This window comes from Theobroma umbraticum, unplaced genomic scaffold (assembly GCF_002168275.2).
Source record: "Theobroma umbraticum cultivar Fairchild unplaced genomic scaffold, ASM216827v3 scaffold_30.0, whole genome shotgun sequence".
NCBI lineage: Eukaryota > Viridiplantae > Streptophyta > Magnoliopsida > Malvales > Malvaceae > Theobroma > Theobroma umbraticum.
The window spans coordinates 10,376,291-10,399,825 of NW_018397254.1; the positions used below are offsets into that span (position 1 = coordinate 10,376,291).

A 23,535-nucleotide genomic window follows, 5' to 3' on the forward strand; every position below is an offset into this window, starting at 1 on the left:
CTATATTAACCTTTTAGGCTCTCTTGTTTCCTTAGAAGCTAAAACTAAATATGGTAAAAATAATATATGTGTACATTGAACCCTTCATTTCAAAGTTTACAATATATATTTTGCCTTTTTTATAAACTTGAAAAGAATACTTTTTTAATGCAAATTAAAAGAAAACGACTTCTAATAATCTTTTAATGCATTCGAAGCATTTAGTTCAATGGTAACTATATGATATTCTTATTGAAAAAATAACAATATTCGATTTTTCAAATTAAAAGAAAAATTAACATAAATGTATATATTTGTAATTTTTTGTTGATCGAAATTATATTTGTAAAATGTAAGTTTATGTTTTACTGAATAAATAAATATTCGATAAAGATTACCTAAATTAATAAATAATTTTATAGATAAATAATGAGATATAAATGTAATATTATGAAGGACATAATATAAAAGTCGATATATATGAATACCCTAAATAAAACTAAAGTGAGAGTTATTCTAATCTATAATCTATCAATAATTTATGATCTGTATCATATCCATAATTCAACAGTATACATATAAACACAAATGTTGATAAAATTTTTAATTGACAAAAATGGATATATTTATTCATTATATTTTTAAATTAATTTTTTATTATAATTTCTAATTAGATAAGATTTATTTTCAAGATAAAAAAAATTTAAATTACATTGAATTGTTGTCATCAAAATAATTTTTTTTTAGATAATGTTTGTTTGGATAACTCTAATTTAAACATTTTAGTTCTAATTCTAATTATTCTTTGAATAACCCCTAGAATTTATCAAATAAGTGTGAAGTTAGAGTTTATTAGTAGTATATATTATCCAAAACTAGGGTTTGATTAGTCTCTAAATGTCATGGCATTATAATGAAATTCTAATCCTACTAGATTTTTACTACTTATTTGTGGTTATTTTCAAGTGGTGAATGAACAAAATATGTAGAAGTTGGACTAAAATTGTAGAATCCAAAATTAAATTGAAAGAGTTATTACCAAATGAAAGATATATGAGCATCAAGGAGGGCGTTATCAAGTTGGGTTATATATATTTTTATATTTTCTTGTTATAAAATGTATGTACAAAAATTTAATTTATTAGTTGATGCATGATATCTGAGATTAAAGTTCGAATCCCCCTTCTTCTAAATTTAATAAAAATGTAAATACATACGCTACATTTATATATATTCATTATTAACTTTTCATTTATTTAATTTAAACAATTAAAACATTAAGTCCTTATTAAATTCAACAATTAAAGAGTTATCGATTGAGAAGAATATTATGAGTAATAATCTATTCCAAATGTGAAGTGAATTTAATTAACAGGCAAATTATCTAACGTAATCCCTTTACGATTTCATTAATTAATGAAAATATTTAATTATTAATTGAGTTAGATGTAAATTTTTTATCGGACTAAACTTCTTATAATTTTCAATATATGTCTACTTCTAATGTTGTAATTATCAATTGTACCTACAAATTTGTACTTATTAAATCACTTCTAAATTAAAAAATTACTTATTTACATTTTAAAATTATATATAATTTCAAAAAACATAATAATTAATTTTCACGTGCAAGGCGTGTGATCATGTACTAGGTTTTTTTTGCTAATAAATTTTCCTCATTGGAGAAAGGATTTTACCTACATTCATTTTGTTGTTTCCCACATTTATTTATCCCATTTCCCCTCTTTTCGGCCATTGTAAAAGAATTAGGTAGGGCTGGCTGGACCCTGGAAAAGGGCATGAAAAGGCAAGTAAATGGGCTCAGATCTGCACAAATTTTGTGTTAGATCAAGGAACCATGTTTAAATTAAGGTCTAAAAACACGAGCTAATATGAATATTCGATTTTTTAAAAATCAACGTAAATTTTTTAAGAAGAGTCATAATTTATCTAAAAGGTGACGGATTTCAGCTTATTGTTGGCATTGAAAAGAATGTTGAGGAGCATAAGTAGGAACTTGGTGGCCTGCTTCTCTCATTGTGATGAAACTCAATCTTTCGTATCTAATTGTCCAACCTCCAACCTATGCATTTTTTTTATAATTGAAAAAAAGAAAATTTAAATTTTATTTTTTAAAAAGAAAATCATGTATCAATTAATGAATTACATGTTCGGATGCTGCGCATCCTTATTTATACTCAAATAAGATCATGTTTACCTTAAATGCGTGCTTCTATTATATGCATGCATGCGTGCATGCCTCAATACTACTATATCAAAGTGATAATTGTTTTTGTTAAATGGGTAATTACTTACCTCTTTATGGTTGTTCCAAGGAGTCCAATCTTCAATAATTTTCAGACCAATATTGTTCAATGTGTATCTTGCTGAGGTCACTGGAACTCTAGAATCGGTGTCTCCACTGAACACAAGAAAGAAATACATATACCATTACTATAGATTTATGAGATTTGCTAACGAATGTTTTTAAAATACTGTTTTAAGATTAGTTAAAATAATATTTATAGTAACATTTTTATATTAAATATAATGATTTTTAACATTTTATTATTTACCCATAAATCCACATGCGAATGCCTCCATCGCTGAGGTTTTTGAGGACTGGAAGAAGCGAAAGGCGGCAATCTTTCCATGCATTATTAACATCAGAGCTGTAGAGAGAAAAATGATAAATTATTTAATTCAAGATATATAACAAAATCAAATGATCAGTCATATAGAAATTAAGAGTGAGAACGAAAATGTTGAAGGGACGCAACTTGCTAGGGAGCCATGGCCCTGGTATTTTGGTTCCATTAGCATGCAATGCTTGTTGAACATCTGGATGGTAAATTATAAATGTCATGACGTGATTCGTCGTACATGGGTCGTAGGTGCCTGCACTTGGTATCTTGTGCAAAATCCCCTGTCAATCAAAGGGAAAGATTGAAGAATTTTTCAAATTCTGAACCCTGAAAGCAACATGAAATATATAGGAATTAATAATGAAGATTAATTAACACATACAATATTCGAAAGGGCTGCACTATTGATTCGGGACGTTAGAGCTTCAGCAGCAACGGGAGGATCCACTGTACAAATTGGAGAATTTAAGCTATACATGTCGATGAGTTGGTACAATTGGAAGTAGTTGAGCATTTCATACCGGCATTCATCAGTTAGGTTGGGTGCGCTGAAATTGCACTTGACCTTGATGGCTTCGTACAGGGCGTCAGAGATGAGTGCATGCCCCCATGCATAATTGATCATCCCCGTTTGATCTGTTTCCTCGTCCATAAGTGGATTCCCTTATCTGCATATGTGCATAAGATTCAAGGTTGATCAAATAAGTAATACACTTACTATGAAACCTTCGAGATTTGTATAATTTTCCTGGGTCGATTTTTGTTCTCATCGAATATAACCTCAGCGAGCTGGGGTACATAGTGTCCATAAACATGGGAAAAGAGGGGGACCAAGTCAAACGACAACAACAACGGAGAAAAAGACAACAGTTCATAATTATTATATGCATGAGCTACCAGCAAAGCTTAATTTCCCCTGCAATGTAGAATTCGGAGGACTTGTACTGTGGAAACCTCTTGAACCAGTTTTGGAGAAATCTGTATGAACCCAGGGCCAGAAGACAATGGAGGGTCGAGGTTAAAACAAGAAAATTAAAGCACGATCAGCATATCCTCAAAGAAAGTATCCTATATACGCTATATATCAATTCTCCACATGTTTATCAGTACTGTTATCCCCTTGAAAATCAAGAGTCTTATTTGAATATGAAAACCCTACACCTGCAGGAGAATCCAAGAACAACAAATTTGCAGCTGCTCATAATTACAACATGCAACGTTAAGAGTTAGGTATATAATCCGCAGTTTGTGCCAACTGCAATAATATTAAATTGTGCTCAGCAAGAGTCTAGCATCCCATGAACTATACGTTCATGTGCTGGGATGAGATACTGTTGAAGTTAAAGGGAACCAACTATATTGATTAAGAAGAAGAAGTTGAATGCAAGAAGCGATGCCTTTGTTCCAAGTGTATCTGTTGAATTTTAATGTTGGACCTTCTTTCACCAAAAATGGTCCGAGCTCCTGTGCCTCCCCTTATGCAATAGAAGAACACCCGGGACCTGAAAAAAAACATCACATACAATAGATCGCTCGCTGGCCCAGAAAACAATTGCCTGCTGCTACAACAGGAAAGTAAATTATAAAATAATTCAATCTTATACTCAATATATATATTACTAATACATATACCTCCATTGAGCCATAAAATGAGAGGTTTCTCTGCAGGCTTGCGAGTGGCTTCAAAAAACCAGTAGAAAGAGCCTTCTCCGTAACTGGAGGCTGGCTGGGATGTGATATAACGCGGTCAGCCTCCGGGAGAGCCTTAATTTCGGGGTCGAGTTCCCATGAGAATACTCCTGAGCACAGCACACGTATGCATAGGGAAAGGCACAGAGCAAGATTAGGTAAGGCCATTTTTATGGCGGTGTTCACTCTCGCTTTCAAGAGGGTCTAAGTGCCAAACCCTTATATAGAAAAAAGATCATAGATTGGTGACAAGAAGATGGGTTCAAAAATTTGATGTGATGTGTTTACAATACAACACAACATTGATGTAAACAATGCCTGCAGCAACTGCTCGATATTGCAGGGGTGGAGACAGGAGTGAGATAAAAATCCACGGCCCATCATTTCTGCTCTACATCTTTTAATTTAATTTCAATTTTATAATAATCATTCATTTGTATATAATTTTTGAAACATTTTCCCAGAGAAACAAACACAAAAAAAAAAGAAGAGAAAATTGGAAACAAGATGATGAAAACGAAGGTACATCCAACCAGGATCACGGATTCATCCACTTGGACGGCGAATTAAGGAGTCCACAAGTCAATATTTCTTTTTAATTTGCTTCTAGCTGAATTAGAATATTCCTCGGTTATCAAATTAGTGCTCTTAAACTATAGACAATAAGAAAAGCTTTAGAGAGAGAGAGAGAGAAAGGTTTTTGGCTTCATTTGCTGCGGAGGAAGCCGGCAAATATAAAACAAAATGCATGACCAACATGTACAAATTGTACTCCTAACATACCCAAAGAATACATTTGACATTTTTGGCTTCTATGAGCGAGACGGAGAGGGCAGCTCAACTCTCTCTAGGGAGTAAGGACCCCCTTTTTCTTTTGTTTAGAAAAAGAAAATTGGATATACATGTTTCTTTTAATTCAGAATGATAAATTAATGGTTGGATCTTGATATGCACTATTTGTGCTTGAAAGTCTTAAAATATTGGATGAACCCTAACATATGGGGTTGGGTTTGGACCATATCTTTGTTTAAGGGCCAAATAGTAGAGCTCAATTAGGCCTTCTCCCCACTCCCAAATTCCTGTCCGGACAATCTTTTATCCACAAAGTAGTATAGAACAACTGCTTTGTGATTCGGATGCTTGATTATGTTGCAATGATAATAGTTTTTGTTCTCACACGAGTTTGATACACTAGGTTGGTTGTGGTCTGAAAGACAACTAGACGAATAGTGCGTTTATGAAATGAAGAGAAAAAGAAAGAAACGAATAGAAAAGTGATCAGAGCGCTGCATCAACACTCTGAAAACTGAAACTTTTGATCAACAACAATCAAAGCAAGAGTCTTCCTCTAGATGAAGTACACCTATAAAAGTTACTGCTAACGAAATTCAACGGAAAGACCCAACCAAACACGGTTTGTGCAGATTAAAAAGCAAGAGATGGCAGCTTCTTGTTGGCCAGGAAGTGTGTGATGATTTGAAGAGATTGCTGCGGAGCAAACATGGGAACTTGGTGGCCTGCTCCTCTTACAGTTATGAAAGTTAATCCTTCATACGTAACAGTCCATCCTCCAACCTGTAACACATGTATTATACCCAACACAACACTTAGGAATAAAAAGAGCGAAGGATTAAATGAAAATTAGAACAAGTTTATCGCTCCTAGCTATGCAACTGTTCAACACAAGCAATGATCATAATGCTTCCATTAGCATTGATATTGCTATGTCAATGAGTTAAATTGGGAATGGATTACCTCCCTACGGCTGTACCAAGGCGTCCAATCTTCAATTATGTTTAATCCAAGCTTATTCAATGTGTACCTTGTTGAGGTTACCGGAAGTCTACCATCCGTGTCTCCACTAAATCCAGGGGCAAAAACACAGGACAAGAAAGATTAAAGCCTTTTCATTATGCATAGTACAGTACATTCATGTTCAAAAGAAATGCTATATATATGGTTATTACCTAAAGAGCCATACACGAAGGCCTCCATTGATGAGTTTTGTAATAGCTGGAAGAAGTGAAAAGGTTGAGTTCTTCCATGCATTACCCACCTCAGAACTGGGACAACGTTTCACAGAATAAGGGATCAGAGTCTTTAAACAAACAAAAAAAATAGAAGGAATTTCCACAAACGACAATCGATGATCATAAAATATTGAAATGAAGATAAAAATTTTGAGGGTTGAGTGAGTGAACCAACTTGCAGAGGATATACGGACGAGATATTTTGGTTACATATGCATGCAATGCTTGTTGAACATCAGAACGATTAAAGTATTCTGTTGCATAGTTTGCTGTACATGGACCATGGCCTGCACTTGGTATCATATGCAAAAGTCCCTGGCATGAAAGAAAAAAGATTTGATTTAAAAACCCTCAAAGCAATTGAGATGATAGGTTTCAATTGAGAAACACCGAAACACGTACGGTATTAGAACGGGCTGCAAGTTTTTTTCCAGAGGAAGAGGGGGCATTCAAGGCACAGGTTGGAGTGTACAAGCTAAACATATCGATCATTTCGTACAATGAATTGTACTTGAATATTTGATCCCAGCATTCTTGAGTTAGGATTTGATTGCTAAAATCGCATTGGGCTTTGATTGACTGGTAAAGAGTGTCGGAGATGAGTCCATGTCCCCATGCATAGTCATACATTCCCCTTCGGTCGGTTTCATAGTCCAAAAATGGATTCCCAATCTGCAGGCATCAAGGCCATTCGATTTGGAGGTTAAGGAAATTAACAAATCAATCACCCACAATACTATAAAATAAAAGTTGGATAAGACACAACTTACTATGAAAGCTTTGAGATTAATGTAATTTTCTTTGGCTGATTTTTTGTTCTTATCAAATATAATATCAGCAAGTTGGGGTACGTAGTGCCCTGACAAAACAGGAGACAGAGAGGGTGAAAAAGGTTGAACCAAAATAAAGAATATCTTAAGAATCCTGACAATACGTAATTAGCATTACCTGCATAGCTTTCACCTGCAATGTAGAATTCGTGGGATTTGTATTGTGGAAACCTCTCGAACCAGTTTTGGAGAAATGCGTACGAGTCCAGAGCTAGAGACCATTGGAGGGTTAAAACAAAGAGAAAGCAGAGCCAGGGTGAGCATTGCCTCAAACAAAAGCGTAAAAGGATTCCATATGTCAATTCTCCTCAAACATATATATACCTGTAATGTTATCTCCTTGAACATTAAGAGTCTTGTTTGAATATGAAAATCCAACACCAGCAGGAGAATCCAAGAATAACAAATTTGCAGCTGTTCATGATACAACATGAAACGACAAGGGATTAGGCATTGCTCACTGTTGTGCCATGAACTGAAAAATGGTGCTCAGGAGGGTTAGCACTTGCTTTCTTTCTTTCTTCATAACACTTAATTTCTTATTTTAATTTGAAATTAAAGGGGATATTATAATAATAACTAAATACAGTGAGATGCATACCTTTGTTCCAAGCGTATTGGTTAAATTTAAGTGTTGGCCTTCTTTTACTAAAAACGGTCCAATCTCTTGTGCCGCTCCAGATCCAACAGAAGAACATCCGGGACCTGCAAAATTATATTTAAGAAAGAATATTCAACTTAAAATTAATTATATTTATATGTTAATAATATTTAATTTAAGTAATATGTTATTTCTTTTATCAATATTTTAATAACCCTCATTACATATTAGGATAATAAATTTGTCATATGTTTTAGAGTAAGGAATCTGGACCATACCTGCTTTGACATCATATTAAATTATTGCAATTTAAAACGAATTGCTAATAAATGAAAATTTTTTATTATACTTATATACTTAGAATACCACAATTTAATTAAATTCACTTAATTAGGTCTCGTTTTCAGTAAAACCAAGCATTCTCTCAAACACAAAACACATAAATGAAATTCCAAATAAACCAGGAGAGGACTAAAACAAATTAATCTCATATAATAATGTACAATACCTCCATTAAGCCACAAAATAAGGGGGTTTTGTGCTGGCTTGCTGGTGGCTTCAAAAAACCAATAGAAAAGAGCCTTCTCGTTACTCTCATCAACCGTCACGTACCCTGAATATTGCTGAAACAGCACTTGCGTCGGAGGCTGGCTGGGAAGCGATATAACCCGGTCAGCCTCTTGAAGTGCCCTAGTTTGGGGGTCAAGTTCCAATGAGAAGATTTGAGTGCAGAGAAGAAACATACTAGTACAAAGCCAAAGGCACAGGGCAAATTTTGATAAGGCCATTCTTATGATGGTTCACGATCTGGCTGTCGAGAGGGTTTTAATGCTAATCCTTTATATAGGGAAAGATCAGAGGTTCATGACAAAAAGGGCAGTTTCAAATTTTGATGTGATGTTTAGTGTACAACATAAGTTAATGTAACAAAAGCCTGCAAGCTGGTATCTGTTAGATATTAGAGATGCAACCTTCACTTAATATGCTAGTTTGCCTTTCACTCTCATGATTAAATAAAAAATCATAACCAATGATTCATCTTACATAATCTGATTCTTGTTTTACTGTTATTATCATATACATCTGATATAAAATCCTAAGAACAATGGTTAAGAGTACTGGAGATATAAGCTAAGAGCATTGATTGCTGTACCTCCCTTCTCATAACTTTATAGAAATCAAGTCTCTTTAATCAGTACTATTGGATTAATGATATGTTATAGCACATAATTGAAAAAAAATGAAATGGTTTCAAGACTGTATTAATGTTACCGTCTTTAGGATTTTATTTGTCTTTACTTATAATAGGTAAAAGGATTGTAAGAGATAAATCTCGAGAATACAAAACAAGATTATCATTGAACATTTATTGATGTATGGTAAAATTACTAAACACCTTACAGAAAATTTCATGTCCATAATTGGATATAACATGTTATATATTGCTTGAAAACAGAGATGTGGGCAATATACTCCTGCCTGATTTTGGAGCAGAAGGAAAAGAATTTCTTCTGTGAGTTATATGCACTCTTATTGTCGCATCCTAAATAAGTCTTTCCAATTTCCACTTCCCTCACTCTCTCATCTCCTCTCAGTTAGCCATCAGTCAAGAGTCGTGAGTTGGAAACAATGGTGACGGAAAATGAAAGTTTTCTTCCAACAAAGAGCAAGCAATCCCTGTACTGTACTTGGACGGCACTGAAGGATTGAACAGGTAAAAGATTGTGCCTTGTTCGTGCGTAAGCTAGCACTACTCATTACCATGATAACGTCGGAACAAACAAATTATATACTTGATCATCATTTTAAATACTTGGAACAACAATTAACTAGCAATATCGTGACACATTTGGTCATTTACTTGTATTATACAATTGCTAAGTCACTTCAATCAGAGTCTTTATTTCCTTTCATAATGATGCTCAGAGGATTCGAGAATCTAGATATTAACGAAAGTTTTTGAGAGAAACAATGTTTTTGGCTACGTTGCTGCGCTGCCAACGAAGCCGGCGAAGTTATTTATTAAATGTAATTAACTAGTGGACGCTGTGATGTTAGCTCGGTAATGCTGAAAAATCCATTTGGCTTTTAAGAGCTGGACAAAGGGAAGCCATAGGATGTATGGACATCATAACCCAGAATTTCATTTTTTTTCTTTTGGTTTTATTGCAGATGCAACCTCAGCTTGGAATAATACAGATATAGGAACCAGAAAATGGTTGATGACTTGATAAAATCGGTTTGTTTTCTCTTCAATCATTTAATAGTTTCTTTGTTTTCTCTATTGTCGAGTGCAAATGACGCATATTCTTGTAAATTTGTAATACAACAGATTAACTTTTCACTTTTGCACCAGAAAAAAAGTTTCCATATCGATCACCATCTAAATAGAAAAGGAAAATATGGGCGGAATCAGCAAGAAGTTCGTGTTCATTACAGGATTTAAAACCAGGCAAACAAAGAATCTGAGGCCACTAAACAACTTGATATATCACCCTCATCAAAGTGAAGTTCTACAACTACTGAATTATAATGCACCGCACCGGATGCAAAGCAACAACCTTCATTCGACGTGAAATATTTACTTTCAATGCCTCAACAAAGTCCTTTCCGGTCTGATACCAAAAAACAGGGAACATTTCCCTTTCTTTTCTTTCTTTTTTTTTTTTTTTGACTCATAATTTGATTTGGTAGTATAGTCACCCAAATCAGTCCGCACCTTATCTCTTCTATCCTCCCTAACTATGATAACACAAGGGTAGAGCATCATACAGCTTTACATCATAACTACCTTAACTTGGGCTAAGGATTCAGTTTCTCAAGGGACTGTAATAAATATCGAAGAAAAATTCCTTTCCAGGACTGCATTGAACATGCATTCAAAGTTGTCTAATCTTCAATGGTTCAAAACAATTCTATCCAATTTTCAATGACTGGTCTTTCCTTTAGCTGTCTATCCTTCAATACCTCAGCTCTGTTAATTTAGCTCCATCTCCTTCTATCCTCCTCTTCATCCACAGGAGTATACCACAATGGTCTTCGCTTTGAGTTGCTTAACCTGTAGTTCAGCAGCACTTCTTCATCACAAAGTGCCATAGTAGCCACCAGAACAAGTGTCTTCAAAACAGGAACATCTGACCCACTATTTCTCGAGCCCCATGATCTGAACCAAAAGCTGCCAAATCTCCTCATATTTGCTTCTTCTGCATTTCCAAATGATACATTTGGAATATAAGCTCTCATGTCTTTTTCAGTCAGTGGGAAGTCATAAGGGCAAACCATCACGTTTGGGACCATTCCTTTAGCAGGGTGATTGGCAAAATGAGCCAAAGCTAGAGGGTTTCTATGCTCCAAAATCTCACAACCACTCCCCACTTGTGAGTTATTCAAAGGCTTACTAAGCATTCTCCAGAACCGGTCCAAACCTTTCTCTGTCACTTCTGCGTTGGGCCTCAAATCTGGCATTGTTGAGCCATCCCAAAATTCGCGTGTTTCACCCCCATAACCCCAGGGTTGGGCATTTATTACAGTCCCATCATATCTTGTGATCAGATACGTGTTTTGTGCATCAACTCTTGGGTATCCAGGAATGTATCGGTAATTAGCTGGGGAGTATATAACACCAGGGTACATTGCAATGACGGCTCCAACATTAGCTTCACCATTCAAAAATAAACCTTGTCCAGCTTCATTGTGGGGTATTTGAGATGGTTTGATATCAAGTGTGTAGCCAATGGAATCCTTCAACCTCTGTGAGAGTTCAGTGCGCTTTAATGGCCTTGTCTCAGGAACAGCTGCACTGAAAAATCATCAATAGTTAAGGCTGAGAAGGAGATTATCAGTGGCAGGGTCTTCCATTTAACTCCATTATTACTGGTACAAAATAGAAGTTAGGGACCAAAGGCATATATGATAAAAGTCAAATGAAGGATGAAAAGATTCATATTCCAAATAATTGTTGCTATTTCATTTTTTGTACAGATCTATCACAAACTTAGCAAGAATAATAAAGTTTAGCTCAGTTTTCTGTAATTCATTAGTATCACATATACTAGCAATTATCTCTTCATAATACGTCTAGATCAATGCTTAATGCACTTATTTTGTACCTATCACAATTATCTTAAAACAAAAACTAACAAACAAAGCTTTCTCACAAAAGAAACACACAAAAAAAAATTGTATTTCTATGACTATGAGCACTGACTACTACCTACATGTACCTCAGTGAAGGTTGCCATATCAAAAATTGCATTGCAACCGATAAAGGCAGTGACGGTCTAAAACTAATTACATTTTAACTTTCAAATCAAAATCATCAAATTACCGCTGAAATACAATGTGACATAGAACAAAGTAACTGCTAAAAACAGTGGAAGCCCAATTTCCTTGACAGCTGCAATATCATGCACCTCAGTTGCCATATGAAAAAATGCAGTGAAGGTCTAAAACTAATTCACGTTTTAACTTCCAAATCAAAATAATCAAATTACAGCTGCAATACAATGTGATGTAGAGCAAAGCAACTGCTAAGAACAGTTAAAGCCCAATTTCCTTGAAAATATAGCTTGATTACTCCATAAGACTCAAATAATTTATAAACCATATAGCGTGACAACTCAGAAAACAGATAAACCAGAAATCTACAAACCAGGATGGTTAGAAGGTGGGGCATTCCTTCCAACAGCAAAGCTAAGACCACTTCGGGAAGGTGTGGCATCTGGTTGGGATTTCTGTGGCTCACTGATATCAGGAAGAAGAAGTCCATCCATAGCAGTGCAGAAGGTTTGAATTTGAAAATGAACGTTTTCCTGAACTTGCTTCTGTTGGTCAGCAACAGAGGCCTTACCAGCCATGTCAATGATCTCCTCTGCATCTGCCTCATCCGCATTCTTCCCCAAACGATTGAAACTGAATATTGCACAAACAACAATTTAAAATTTTCAACCAATCAACATATAGGACTAAAATGACAAGGAATGAGAAAAGGGGTATAGGCATCGGAGACCACCAACCTGGTGTACATGAAAAGGCGATTGATGTCAGCTTCAAATTGGAGTTTCCTTGGGTCCCTAGCAAAAGTGGGACTCTTTGCAAGGGATCTCACAGCCTGCAATAACCATGCAGAACACTTATTTTATGCATAAAATGGCCTCAATAGAACTCCACCGTTGATTCATTGTCACCCAAAGTCATAAATAACTTGAATGCAATCTGTTAAGTTACTTGAGGTCCTAAAATGAAAGATCGCTGAAATGGAGAAGGTAACGAATTGATGGTAGGAAAGAAAAAGAACTTACATCTTGGAATTTGTTAAAAAGAAAAGCCATTGAGAAACCAGCTGCCAACAAAACTCCCTCGGAGACTCTGAGCTTTGCTCGGCTTCCTTGGCTATGCAGTGTTTCCGGATTTGAGACGCCGAAGCAGAAAAATGTCGAAATGGAGAAAGTCCTTCTTACCACTTTTGGGGCCTTTAGGTTTGTGCTTTCTTTGGGTTGGATTCTGCTGGTTCCGGTGCCATGGCTTTTCTGCTTCATTAAGGAAGGCTTGGGCTTGCCATAGGCCCAGAGCTTCTTTTACAGGTTTGTTATGGTCAATTCACCTGCATCCAATTGTAAGCAAATCTCCATTAATATTCAACAATTAAAATTGAAATTTAAATTAACCATACACCAGTGTCACGGATTCCATTGAAAAGAGGTGAGATGAGTTTTCAGTTTATAAACAAAGGTTTTTTTATATTAAAAATATAAATCTGTAACAAGTGATATTTGAAATTATTTTACTCTTCATTAATATGAAACCTCCATAAGAGATATTAAAGTCAAAGTTATTTTATTTTGCATTATCTTTCTCTTTTATAAAAGAATTAATATACCTTTTATGTTTTTTTGATCAATTAAAGATTAATTAATTTTATATAAAATATCTATAATAAGTGACTTAATTTCATGTAAATACTTTTGGGAGGAATTTCAAACATATCTTATAAAATTTATTTATATCAAATGTTAAAATCTTTGCATGAAAATCTAATGTTACCTTTTGACCTTTGTAAGAAAGAATTGAACAAAGAAAAATTGGTCTATTATTACAAGCATTTGTTGATGATCTTCATAATTTTCATCATTTAAGTGTGTGTGTATATAATCATGAATGAAGATTAAAACTATATACCATATCCAAATTAATAGAGATGCCCTCACATCCCTCCTCCAACATGTTTATGGCATCATTGATTACTTAAAAATGAAAAATTAAGCATATTCATTATATAAGCGCTTATCATGTTCTCAAAAGAAAGTTCTTAGACACACATAACATCATTTCTTCCTCACGTTATTAATTAATACATCACAAGTTACTGAAAGGGTAAAAAAAATACTCATTCCAACCTTTTAGAACACCATTCAAGTGACGTGAGGTGAGCTATGTTGAGGTTTCTTTCCTTGATGAGCTTGTAGAGAATGGTGAAACGAGACTTATAGGTGTTTTGCTTTCACAATGGGAAGAGTATTCTCAAAACATTAAGGGGAAAGCAATGAAAAAAAAAAAAAGAAACAAGAAGGGAAGAGAAGGCATTCAAAAGTAAATCATCAGACAAATAATTAATTATATGGTTTACTTAATTATTCCTTCGAGTGCACATGATGGTAATGATCCATCTTTGAAAATTTTTGTCAATTTATTAATTTAGGACATATGGTATTTTGTAATTGAATAAAAAAAATTCTCCTTCTACAAGGTGTACATATTATATGGTCATGTGATAGTTAAAATTAAGAAAATGAGAAAGCTTATCATGCCCCCACAAGATATACAGGTGAACATGAAGAAAAATGCAATGATAACATGATCACATTAGCCAAGGAAAAGCTTCAGCTGGGTAGGCAAGAGGAATAACAAATGCATAAAAATCCGAAAAAGGGACAAGGGTTGGCCAATAGATAACATGCTCGACAATTGTAATAGAGTAGTGTCACTATCTTTTTGAGGTGGTGAAGTTTTCCAATATTAAAATAAGCTCATTGCTTTGGGATTGTTAATGAGAAAATACTTTGCTGTATCACGCATGACAACAACATGCATGCAATTTGTGTCATAGAAGTTTGGCTTTGGGGAAGCATTCTCATTATTTGGATAAGGCTACACATTTTTCAATATTAGAAATTACTATTCTGAAATCCCCTCAATCGCTTTAGGCAGTAGCTTGCTAAAAAATGGCATTGCACTCGGCACTGTCTACCCCGTTGTGGAGGACAAGATCTGCCCACTCTGGATCAGGATTCAAGAAAGCGATGGTACAATGCCTTACATTATTTTAAATATTTGTATTCATTTAATTTTAAATATTTAATTTGTATTCATTTAATTTTAAATATTTAATTTGTATTCATTTAATTGATTTCTTTTTTTTAAAATTATTCACCCAAAAAGTGGAAAAATGAACCGTCTAGATTCTAGGCTTACTTGATCTTGTGTTTGAGGTAAGGCAAGATACATGTATATCGATATATATATATATATATATAGAGAGAGAAAAAGAGAGAGAGACAGAGAGAGAGAGAGAATTCATTTAGAAAGCTGTAGTGAAGGCGGAAATTTAGTAGCTAAAAAGTCTTATAGAACTGTCCAAACGTTGCTGAACATACTATTGGCTATAGCCGTAGCAGCAGTAACAGATGCGAGGTAGCTAGAAGCGTGAAGATGGCAAGGTGTTGGCACTGAGAAAATGGGTGAAGAGAGAAAGGGACTGATCAGGAGCAAAGACCGGGACTTGATGGCCCGCACCGCGTACTGTGGCTAACGTCAGGCCTCCTTCGTAGGTCTCTACCCATCCAGCCACTTGGCTTTTGTGGAACCAGGCCCTCCACTCTTCTTTTATTTTCAACCCCATTTTGTTTATGCTGTACCTCGTTGATGTCACTGGCACCCTCCCATCAGTATCCCCACTGCAACATAGTAATTATATGTAAGATCTCAGCAAAACTTGATTAAATTTGAGGAGCCAAAAGAAAATGTTTGTATATGTACCTGTAAATCCAAATACGCAAGCCAGCTTTTAGGAGTTTTTGAATGGTGGGCAACACTGTATCGGGAGAGTCATTCCAATCCCTGATTGCACCACTGCGAATGTATTTAGCAATAGAAAAGTTAATACTCTCTCTCTATATATACATACATGACCAAGCCTGCATTCTACTGCCTGTGTTCAAGAGGAGACATAAAGAAAAACAAAAGAAAGGTACTCCAGTCTCCATATGAAAGCATTTCAGCGATTACTGCGACATGGATGATGGACCACGTAGATAGTCATAGAGCTTCGGGACCATTCAAATGAAGCCATAAACAGCTTGAGCTGAGGAAACTTTAAATAAACAATTATATTGACCTCTGCCTTAAGGAATCTATTACTTTGCTATTATTGCTTGGGTCTCCTAGATGGTACCAAGTTGAGATATTCAATGTAAATGCTGGGCATGAATAAATTTGTGCGATGATTGTTTAGTTGTTAGCAAGTTGCAACATTGGGGATATGATATAATATCAATATAAATAAATAAATAAAAGTGCCCTAAGAAGAAAGCAAGTGAACAAAAAGGTTTCTGGTGTCATAATCTTCCCAACTTTGGGTCTAGATATAAATAGAGTAACGGGTAATTGAATAAAATGTCAAGTTCGATTGGAGTTCAAGAGGCATTGTTACTACCGAAAATGTCACATAAAAATGCTGAGGGTGCCAAAATTTTGGGATAAAGAGCAAGGAAAACCCAAGGTAAAATTCGGAAATTCTACCCTCCCAATTGACCCCACGTATAACTTTATGTCCTGGCATAGAATAACTATTTCATTTTGTTGTGTTTTTTGATGCTTTCCTCCACCATCTAACCGCTTGAATGATTGAAATGAGTAGTTTGCGTGCCATAAACGACAGTGAAAAGGAAAGGTCAAAATCCTATTGCTGTCCTGTCTTTCACTTAAATTTTGTGGCAGTGTAACAGAAAGAAAGCTCTACTTCGATGATTTGACACATGCTCACATTAAATGCTCGATAGTTCCAGGATTCTCTGGCTACCATACTCTCTCTCAGTCTACACAACGGCGGAGCCATTTTTGTTTTTTACATAAATTAAGCAGAGCGAATATTAAATACTATATATATGTAATGCTAACTTTGTACAGTAGCAGTAATTTTAGAATTTCCATTTACCAGAGATTAATTTGACACATTTCTGAAAGCAAACTAAGAAACTGTAAACCAGATTACTTCCATAGTAACATATATAGATTGAGTAAAAAAGGAATCATGTGTAGTTTAGTTTTACCTGCATGTAGTGTAGGGATAGGGAAGCTTGGTGACATTAGCATGCAGGGCAGTCTGAACATCTTTTCTGTTAAAATATTTCTCCACGTAGTCTTCTGTGCATGGATCGTAGCCTGATGGTAGCTTATGCCAGAGGTCCTAATTAAAATCAAGAAAATTAGCAAAAGCTTGCATACACAAAACCAAATATACATTCAAGAATATCCACAAGATAACAAAATGTTTTGGGACTTACATGTTGTGTTAGGAGACGAGGAGCAGCTAGGAGTTTAGGATAGGTTCTTCCGGGAGAATTAAGGCAAACAGGAGTGTAGATGCTGTATATGTCAATGTCAGAATAAGCTTCCATGAAACCTCCCAAATGTTGAGCGCAGCCGGCTGTTTGGTTACTACTTTGTTTAAAACCACATTCCTTGTTTATGGTATTGTAAAGTTGGTCTGAGATGATCGCATGACTCCAAGCATAATCAACGAGGCCTAAGGTGTCTGTTTGATCATTGATGGCAGCATTCCCAATCTGGGTTTTAACCAAAAGAAACATTGCAGTTCATTTCTTACGGGTTCATCTTGAAATATTTCAAGCTCACAAACAGCATTTAATTACCAGCAGAACAAGAATATATACAATTATACATGCACATTTATACCATGAATCCCTTGAGATTAATATGGGAGTCTTTGCTAGATCCTTTGTTTTTCTCATAAATGAGTTCAGCCAGCTGGGGAACATAGTGACCTGACAGAGGCAGAGGAAAAGGGAAATGAAGTGCATGTTCACGTATGCTAAAGAGTCAACAAAAATATTAATATAGCAGATACCAGTAATCTACGGAAAATGACAGGACATTTCTCAGAAAGTGAAAAGGTGGTACCATACCAGCATAGCTCTCTCCAGCAATGTAAAAGTCATGGGATTTGAAGTTTGGAAACCTTTTGAACCAATTAATTAAGAATGAGTAAGAGTCAGCAGCTGTAATTTGATCACCAAGTGTACGTAAATCTTCAGTATTGTTGGTATACGAAAATCCAACGCCAACTGGTGCCTCCAAAAACAGCATATTTGCAACTAACCATAGCAATGATGAGGAGTGAGCATTTGAATAGAGAAAGAGAAGATATATGTACATAAATAAATATACATACATATTGCTACAAAGAGGATGGAGAATATTGAATGACAAATTCGCAAATTGACTACCTTTGTTCCAAGAGAATTTGTTAAAGGTAAGCCGAGTGCCATTGCTTCGAACAAGGAATGGACCAAGTTCTTGTGCAGCTCCATAGGCCACTGATGAGCAGCCAGGTCCTAATTACAAAATTGTCAATTTGGTTATCAATCATATCTTGCCATAAAAAGGATACAATTTTATATGCAAGTACTATAAATAAATTAATAACCATTTTAAAGTATGTCAAATTTTGACTGATTCCAATCCAATTAACCTACAAGAAACTACTGATGAGCCGTGTGAAAAGTAAGGGATGTTTCTTCCAAACCAAAAAGGAGAAAGTAACACACATTGGATTTTCAAACTATAATAACTGTGCTTTTGAAAAGACAACAAAATTAAAATGATTATCACAGTAGTTGGGTAATGCATTAGAGTTGGGTCCCAAAGTTCCGCACGAGAATTTTGTACAGGACAGAATTGTCAGTCACATGTTGCACGCATGGGTCCCCGAATTTGTTCTCTTCAGACAAAAAGACAAGAAGCAATTTCACAGAAAGGAAGAGGAGTCTGGCCATGGAAGGGGAAGAAGAAGGATGAAAAGCATCAGTTACGTTGATCGGACGGTTCATATTTCTCGATGCAAACATATTAGATGCTTATCCGGTCAAAGTCTCAAAAGGCTGTGGGCTCGTGTGGCCTGGCAATAGGTAGGGTCCCTGTAAGGGATGTGTGTCCAATGTCCTGTTCGCCCATGCTAATATGGTCTTTGAAATTGGCAAATTCAAACTTGTATTTGTGTACTAAGTCGCGCTTTTCTAAAAATTAAATTGATTTAGGCGGCACTGGCACTGGTTGGGAAAATTTTGGCAGTAGTTTATTGACATTTGTGACCTAGTTTCTCCGTCCTTGGCAGTAGTAGTTGATACTAAACTCGAATAGGTTAATCTTATCGTCATTCGGTAAAAGAAAAAAAATTAATTAATAAAAATTATGTCCAATTTTGAAAGGGAAATATCTCCACTGATGTAACCAATTAAGAAAATGAAAGTCTGAAATGAATAAATAAATAAATAAAGAAATATCCAAAGGAAAAGAAAATATGCAAGGATGGGTCAAAACCCAAAGGAAAGAAATGATCTTGAGTTGTTACTTCGTAATTAAGCAGACAACTAAATGAATGATTATAGCCTTGGAAAAACTGTGCAGTGGTCAGTAGTTAGTGGTCAGTGTACAGAGTCACACAACCATTCCCTTATTAGAAATTGGCTCTCTTTTCTCGTCACCTAGCCGTTAAAAAGTTATGACAGCAAATATTCTCCTCTTTTACTGTGAAAAAAATTTCTGAGCACTCTACTCTTCTGCTCCTATCAAAGTCCTTTATGGGACAAATGTACTTCGACTTCTGTTCCTTTTTTTTTGTTTTTGACTCTTTGCAGCCACTAAGTGACCTTTATTATCATTAATAAAAAAGAAAAAAGAAATTAACTAGCTCAAATTCGACTAAAGCAAGTGAATTATGGAAAAATAGAAACAGATAGACCTAAACAGAAGTTTGAAGAGGTATAAAAGGAGAAGATGCCAACCTCCATTGAGCCAAAGAACAAGTGGCTTGCGAGCGGCTCCATCTTGGGCTTCAAAAAACCAGTAGAACAAGGCTTTCTGGTTTTGAGGTGGGAGTTTCACGTACCCTGCATACTGCCTAAAGTTCACGGGCGGCTGTCCAGGCAAGTTCGTGACTCTGTCAACCTCTTTCTGCAGCACTTCTTCTTCACCGTAAGGTTGTCTGCTTTGGGCCAAGATGGGAACGAGAATGAGTAGAAGATAGCATAGGAAAAAGCAGGTGCTTAGCTTTGCCATTGAAAGCTTTGCTCGCTTGCCTGGCACCAGCAAGCCAGGGAAGGAATGAAGAGAGGGTGGAAGTAGTGAAAAAGAAACAGAGAAGAGAAAAAACGAAGAGGTTGAGGGTGGAGACAGTAGAAAAAGGGGGTGGGCTTTTATATAGGAATAGGAATGTAATTGGGGGCGGCATGGTGAAAAGATCCTGAACCCATTACTGTGGTGCCCTGGGACAGCGCGAATAATTTATGTTTGGTTGGTACAATAATACTGTACAACTATTGTCTTCTCTTTTTTTTTCTTCTTTTCGCTTTTGTCTTTTTCACTTTTTTATTTTTATTTATTAGTGGTATTTCTTTTAAATATTTCTTTTGAGTGAGGGCAGTGAAACCCATGGTTGAATGATTAAGTAACATTCCGTTTAATTGAGTAATTACTAATTCAAAAACGCATTGTTTGAATTATATCATCTATATATATATGAAACGATGAAGATGAAGCAACAGTATTAGCTAGCTGGTTAGATGATAGAATTTAATGGTCTTTTTCTTTTAATTAATTCATGAGATATATATATATATATAGATAGATAGAATTGATTAATGGCTTAATTAGCTAGAGCATATTGAATTATATAGAATATTCTACAAAATTCAGTTTATAACACTTGGTTCTGCTTATTACCAGAAAGTTATTGAAAAGGTAAAATGGTAGGTTTTTACCTTGTAATGTGATTTTCTCTTTTAATTAGAACCATATATTAAAAACCATACTAAATGAGAGACAAAACAGTCAAAGTGTTGATGGAGAAAAAGTGGAAGGCGTGATTTGCGAGTTTTTTTTTAATATTTTTTTATGTTTAAAGCAAAAAATTTCAAGAAATTCTGGCTTCTAAATAAATCTTTAAGCATTAAATTAAAAAAAAATCCCTTACTATGTTACATGGTAAGTTTATTGAATAAGAGACACATGATTTTCGTTCTTTTAAATAATATGTGCATGATTAATTAGTCATGTTTAACGTGTGAAAGGATATTTTGATTTGAAGTGGATTAATGTATGTTTGAAATTGTACATTTCATGATCATGGTTTTATTATTTTTGAAGATCATGATTCATGAAAAATGCAATTTTATTTTCTAAACAAAGATTAAATTAAAGAGGTCAAGTGAAGCAGGTTTGAGATTTTATAGTATCATATTTGTGTTGGCGATGAGCAAATTTCAAAGTAATTATGATTTGGGTAAAGATAATGTTATAATGATGATTATAACGCGTTGAAGCAGGAAACTAGTTAAAATGGAGAAGAGTGTCAGGAATGCACTGGGCAAATGATTAAAGGGCCACACACTCACCCTCATGGAAGGCTCAAAATGGGGTGATTTTAAGCGAAATAATAATGCAACACGCAAAGCCCACACTGTGTCCACTCAATTTAAATTTCAAAATACTTATTATGTATATAATTTTTATATTAGTCCCACTAAAATTAAATAAAAAAAATTAAAAAAGGGGTCAAATAAGTACATTTTTCATTCATTTTTATTAGGAATAAAATGATAAAATTAATATGATAAGAATGGTAATATTAGAAATGAAGGCATGATGGGAATTCTAATAAAACAAAGAAGAAAGTTGGGGATGCAATGAGTGAAAAATTGAAACGCTGCGTTGCACACCTTCGTGGAACGCTCAAAATGAGGTGAGTTGAAACGAGAAAATGCAACTTGCACAAGGCCGAGAGACATTTTGTTGAGTGGGGTCAATCGACGCCTCTCAACTTTAATAAACTTAATATATAATTACTATATGTATATTGTAATAGTAAACTATTTTGTAAATTTTTTTTATATTGATTTCATTAAAAATTAAAACGAAGGGGTCATATAAGTAAAATTTTCATTCATTTTTATTAATGTGATACAAGTTTATGATATTAATAATGGTTCTTTTATTATCATAACAATTTTTTAAAAAAGATATATATTTTTTTTACAAATAATGTTATGAAAATGATAAAATAGATAAATTAATTGGAATGGAGATTGAGAATGTAATAAACGAATAATTGACTGATATGCACACACGCCTTTGTGGAAGGCTCAAAATGAGCTGATTTTCAGTGGGATTAATAAGAGACACAATGCAAACACAGTCACATTTGTGTTGAGTGGGTGAATTGACTCCACTCGACTTTAAAAAATAATGTTATATGCTTGAGAAATTTATTTAGATTGGTGTACAACTAATTAAATTGCATATTATTTTATTTTTTATATAATTTATATTTATTTTATATATATATATTTATAAAGACAGATCTTCATTTATTGTAATATATAAATATAAAATTGATTTGAAATTTTATGAATCTTGCTCTGATGGACAACGAGCTCTTTAAGATCTCTTGAAAAATCGTTGTGAAAGGAATATATCTTTTGCGGAAATATCAATATGGAGATTGAAATGAAAGATAAAATATAAGAAGAAGTAAGGTGAAAGCTAAGCTAACGTAATTAATAATCCTTGTTCGGGAATTTTTTTTTTTTAAAAAAAAATTAATCCATGTTTGTTGAAGAATTAATTGAAGCAGGATTTAGACCTGGAAACCAAATTGTTTGACTTCAATTTCCATTTTTGAAAGCTTGTTTGGGGCTTTTCTCTTGTGCGTGTGTGTATATATATATATATAAGATTGAAGAGTTATTGACCTATGATCGTTTTAATCTTGTCTTAATAATGTGTTTAAGGCATGATTAAATTCTAAGCTTCAGTCTTATAAATCCTTCCTGTCTCCAATCTCCATAAATGAATTTGCCTGAAATAGTATGTGTATTAAATTCATATGTAAATCTAATCTTATATCAATATTAGAAACAAAAGTCCGAAAGGAAAACTCCTAAGAAGTGTACATAACTTGAATTTGCGTGCAATTAACCACTTCTTCCACCACGGTTTCAAGGACCAACTCCGGCTAAACATTACTGCTATCAGGCTGAATTAAGCTACATATCAATGGACTTCTCACACATTTAAATTTGAGTAAAAACAGTGTCACGGATCTCACATTAATAAAATACAGATGAATCTTAAATATATAAATAAAAATATTCCTTTCTCTTTTAAATTGGAAATGTAAGTTTGTAACATGTGGTACTAAGGCAGCACTGTAACAGTTATATGATCTTGAATTTTACAAATTTGATATCTATGATATAATACATAAGACTAACATCATAAGTTAAATGGATGATATATCCAAAATATCTAGTCAATTTGTAATATATGACATGTTAATATAATATTTTTTGAGACACGTAATGTGTTTTTATAAGTTTTTTTAAGACATATAATCTATTTGACTAATAATATGAATCTCATTTATTTTTAAACCTATCACCTATTTGACTAATAATATTAATCTCATT

The 23,535-nt window shown here is 34.3% G+C and overlaps 3 protein-coding genes and 1 pseudogene across 3 annotated transcripts; all 4 read right to left on the bottom strand.

The window, feature by feature from the left end:
- Positions 1 to 1,951: 1,951 nt before the first annotated feature.
- Positions 1,952 to 4,481, bottom strand: LOC110427589 (serine carboxypeptidase-like 34; annotated as a pseudogene).
- Positions 4,482 to 5,738: 1,257 nt separating this feature from the next.
- On the bottom strand, positions 5,739 to 8,562 carry LOC110410377 (serine carboxypeptidase-like 34). The gene is given in 11 exon segments (XM_089785522.1): positions 5,739 to 5,888; positions 6,069 to 6,174; positions 6,281 to 6,376; positions 6,519 to 6,658; positions 6,746 to 7,015; positions 7,114 to 7,202; positions 7,292 to 7,384; positions 7,498 to 7,587; positions 7,775 to 7,810; positions 7,813 to 7,878; positions 8,283 to 8,562. Coding segments are annotated over 11 exon segments (1,416 nt in total).
- A 1,626-nt stretch (positions 8,563 to 10,188) lies between these two features.
- Positions 10,189 to 13,252, bottom strand: LOC110410387 (uncharacterized). The gene is made up of 4 exons (XM_021420043.2): positions 13,075 to 13,252; positions 12,790 to 12,884; positions 12,426 to 12,685; positions 10,189 to 11,568 (listed from the first exon to the last, which is right to left on the bottom strand). Exons 1-4 carry the CDS (start codon positions 13,102 to 13,104, stop codon positions 10,757 to 10,759), a joined length of 1,197 nt encoding a protein of 398 aa, XP_021275718.1. The 5' UTR covers positions 13,105 to 13,252; the 3' UTR covers positions 10,189 to 10,756.
- A 2,074-nt stretch (positions 13,253 to 15,326) lies between these two features.
- On the bottom strand, positions 15,327 to 20,251 carry SCPL35 (serine carboxypeptidase-like 35). The gene is made up of 8 exons (XM_021420020.2): positions 19,855 to 20,251; positions 18,298 to 18,405; positions 17,977 to 18,165; positions 17,747 to 17,835; positions 17,335 to 17,616; positions 17,101 to 17,237; positions 15,809 to 15,901; positions 15,327 to 15,726 (listed from the first exon to the last, which is right to left on the bottom strand). The coding sequence occupies exons 1-8, from the start codon at positions 20,126 to 20,128 to the stop codon at positions 15,468 to 15,470; spliced, it is 1,431 nt and encodes a 476-aa protein (XP_021275695.1). The 5' UTR covers positions 20,129 to 20,251; the 3' UTR covers positions 15,327 to 15,467.
- Positions 20,252 to 23,535: the final 3,284 nt, after the last annotated feature.

Coding starts and splice junctions, on each gene's coding strand:
- LOC110410387 (XM_021420043.2), bottom strand. CDS start 13,104: ATGGCTTTTCTTTTTAACAAATTCCAAGAT. Junction 12,885..13,074: donor TTTTTAACAAATTCCAAGAT/GTAAGTTCTTTT, acceptor TGGTTATTGCAG/GCTGTGAGATCCCTTGCAAA. Junction 12,686..12,789: donor CGCCTTTTCATGTACACCAG/GTTGGTGGTCTC, acceptor TGCAATATTCAG/TTTCAATCGTTTGGGGAAGA.
- SCPL35 (XM_021420020.2), bottom strand. CDS start 20,128: ATGGCAAAGCTAAGCACCTGCTTTTTCCTATGCTATCTTCTACTCATT. Junction 18,166..18,297: donor CAAATTCTCTTGGAACAAAG/GTAGTCAATTTG, acceptor TGCTATGGTTAG/TTGCAAATATGCTGTTTTTG. Junction 17,836..17,976: donor TGCTGGAGAGAGCTATGCTG/GTATGGTACCAC, acceptor TGCCTCTGTCAG/GTCACTATGTTCCCCAGCTG.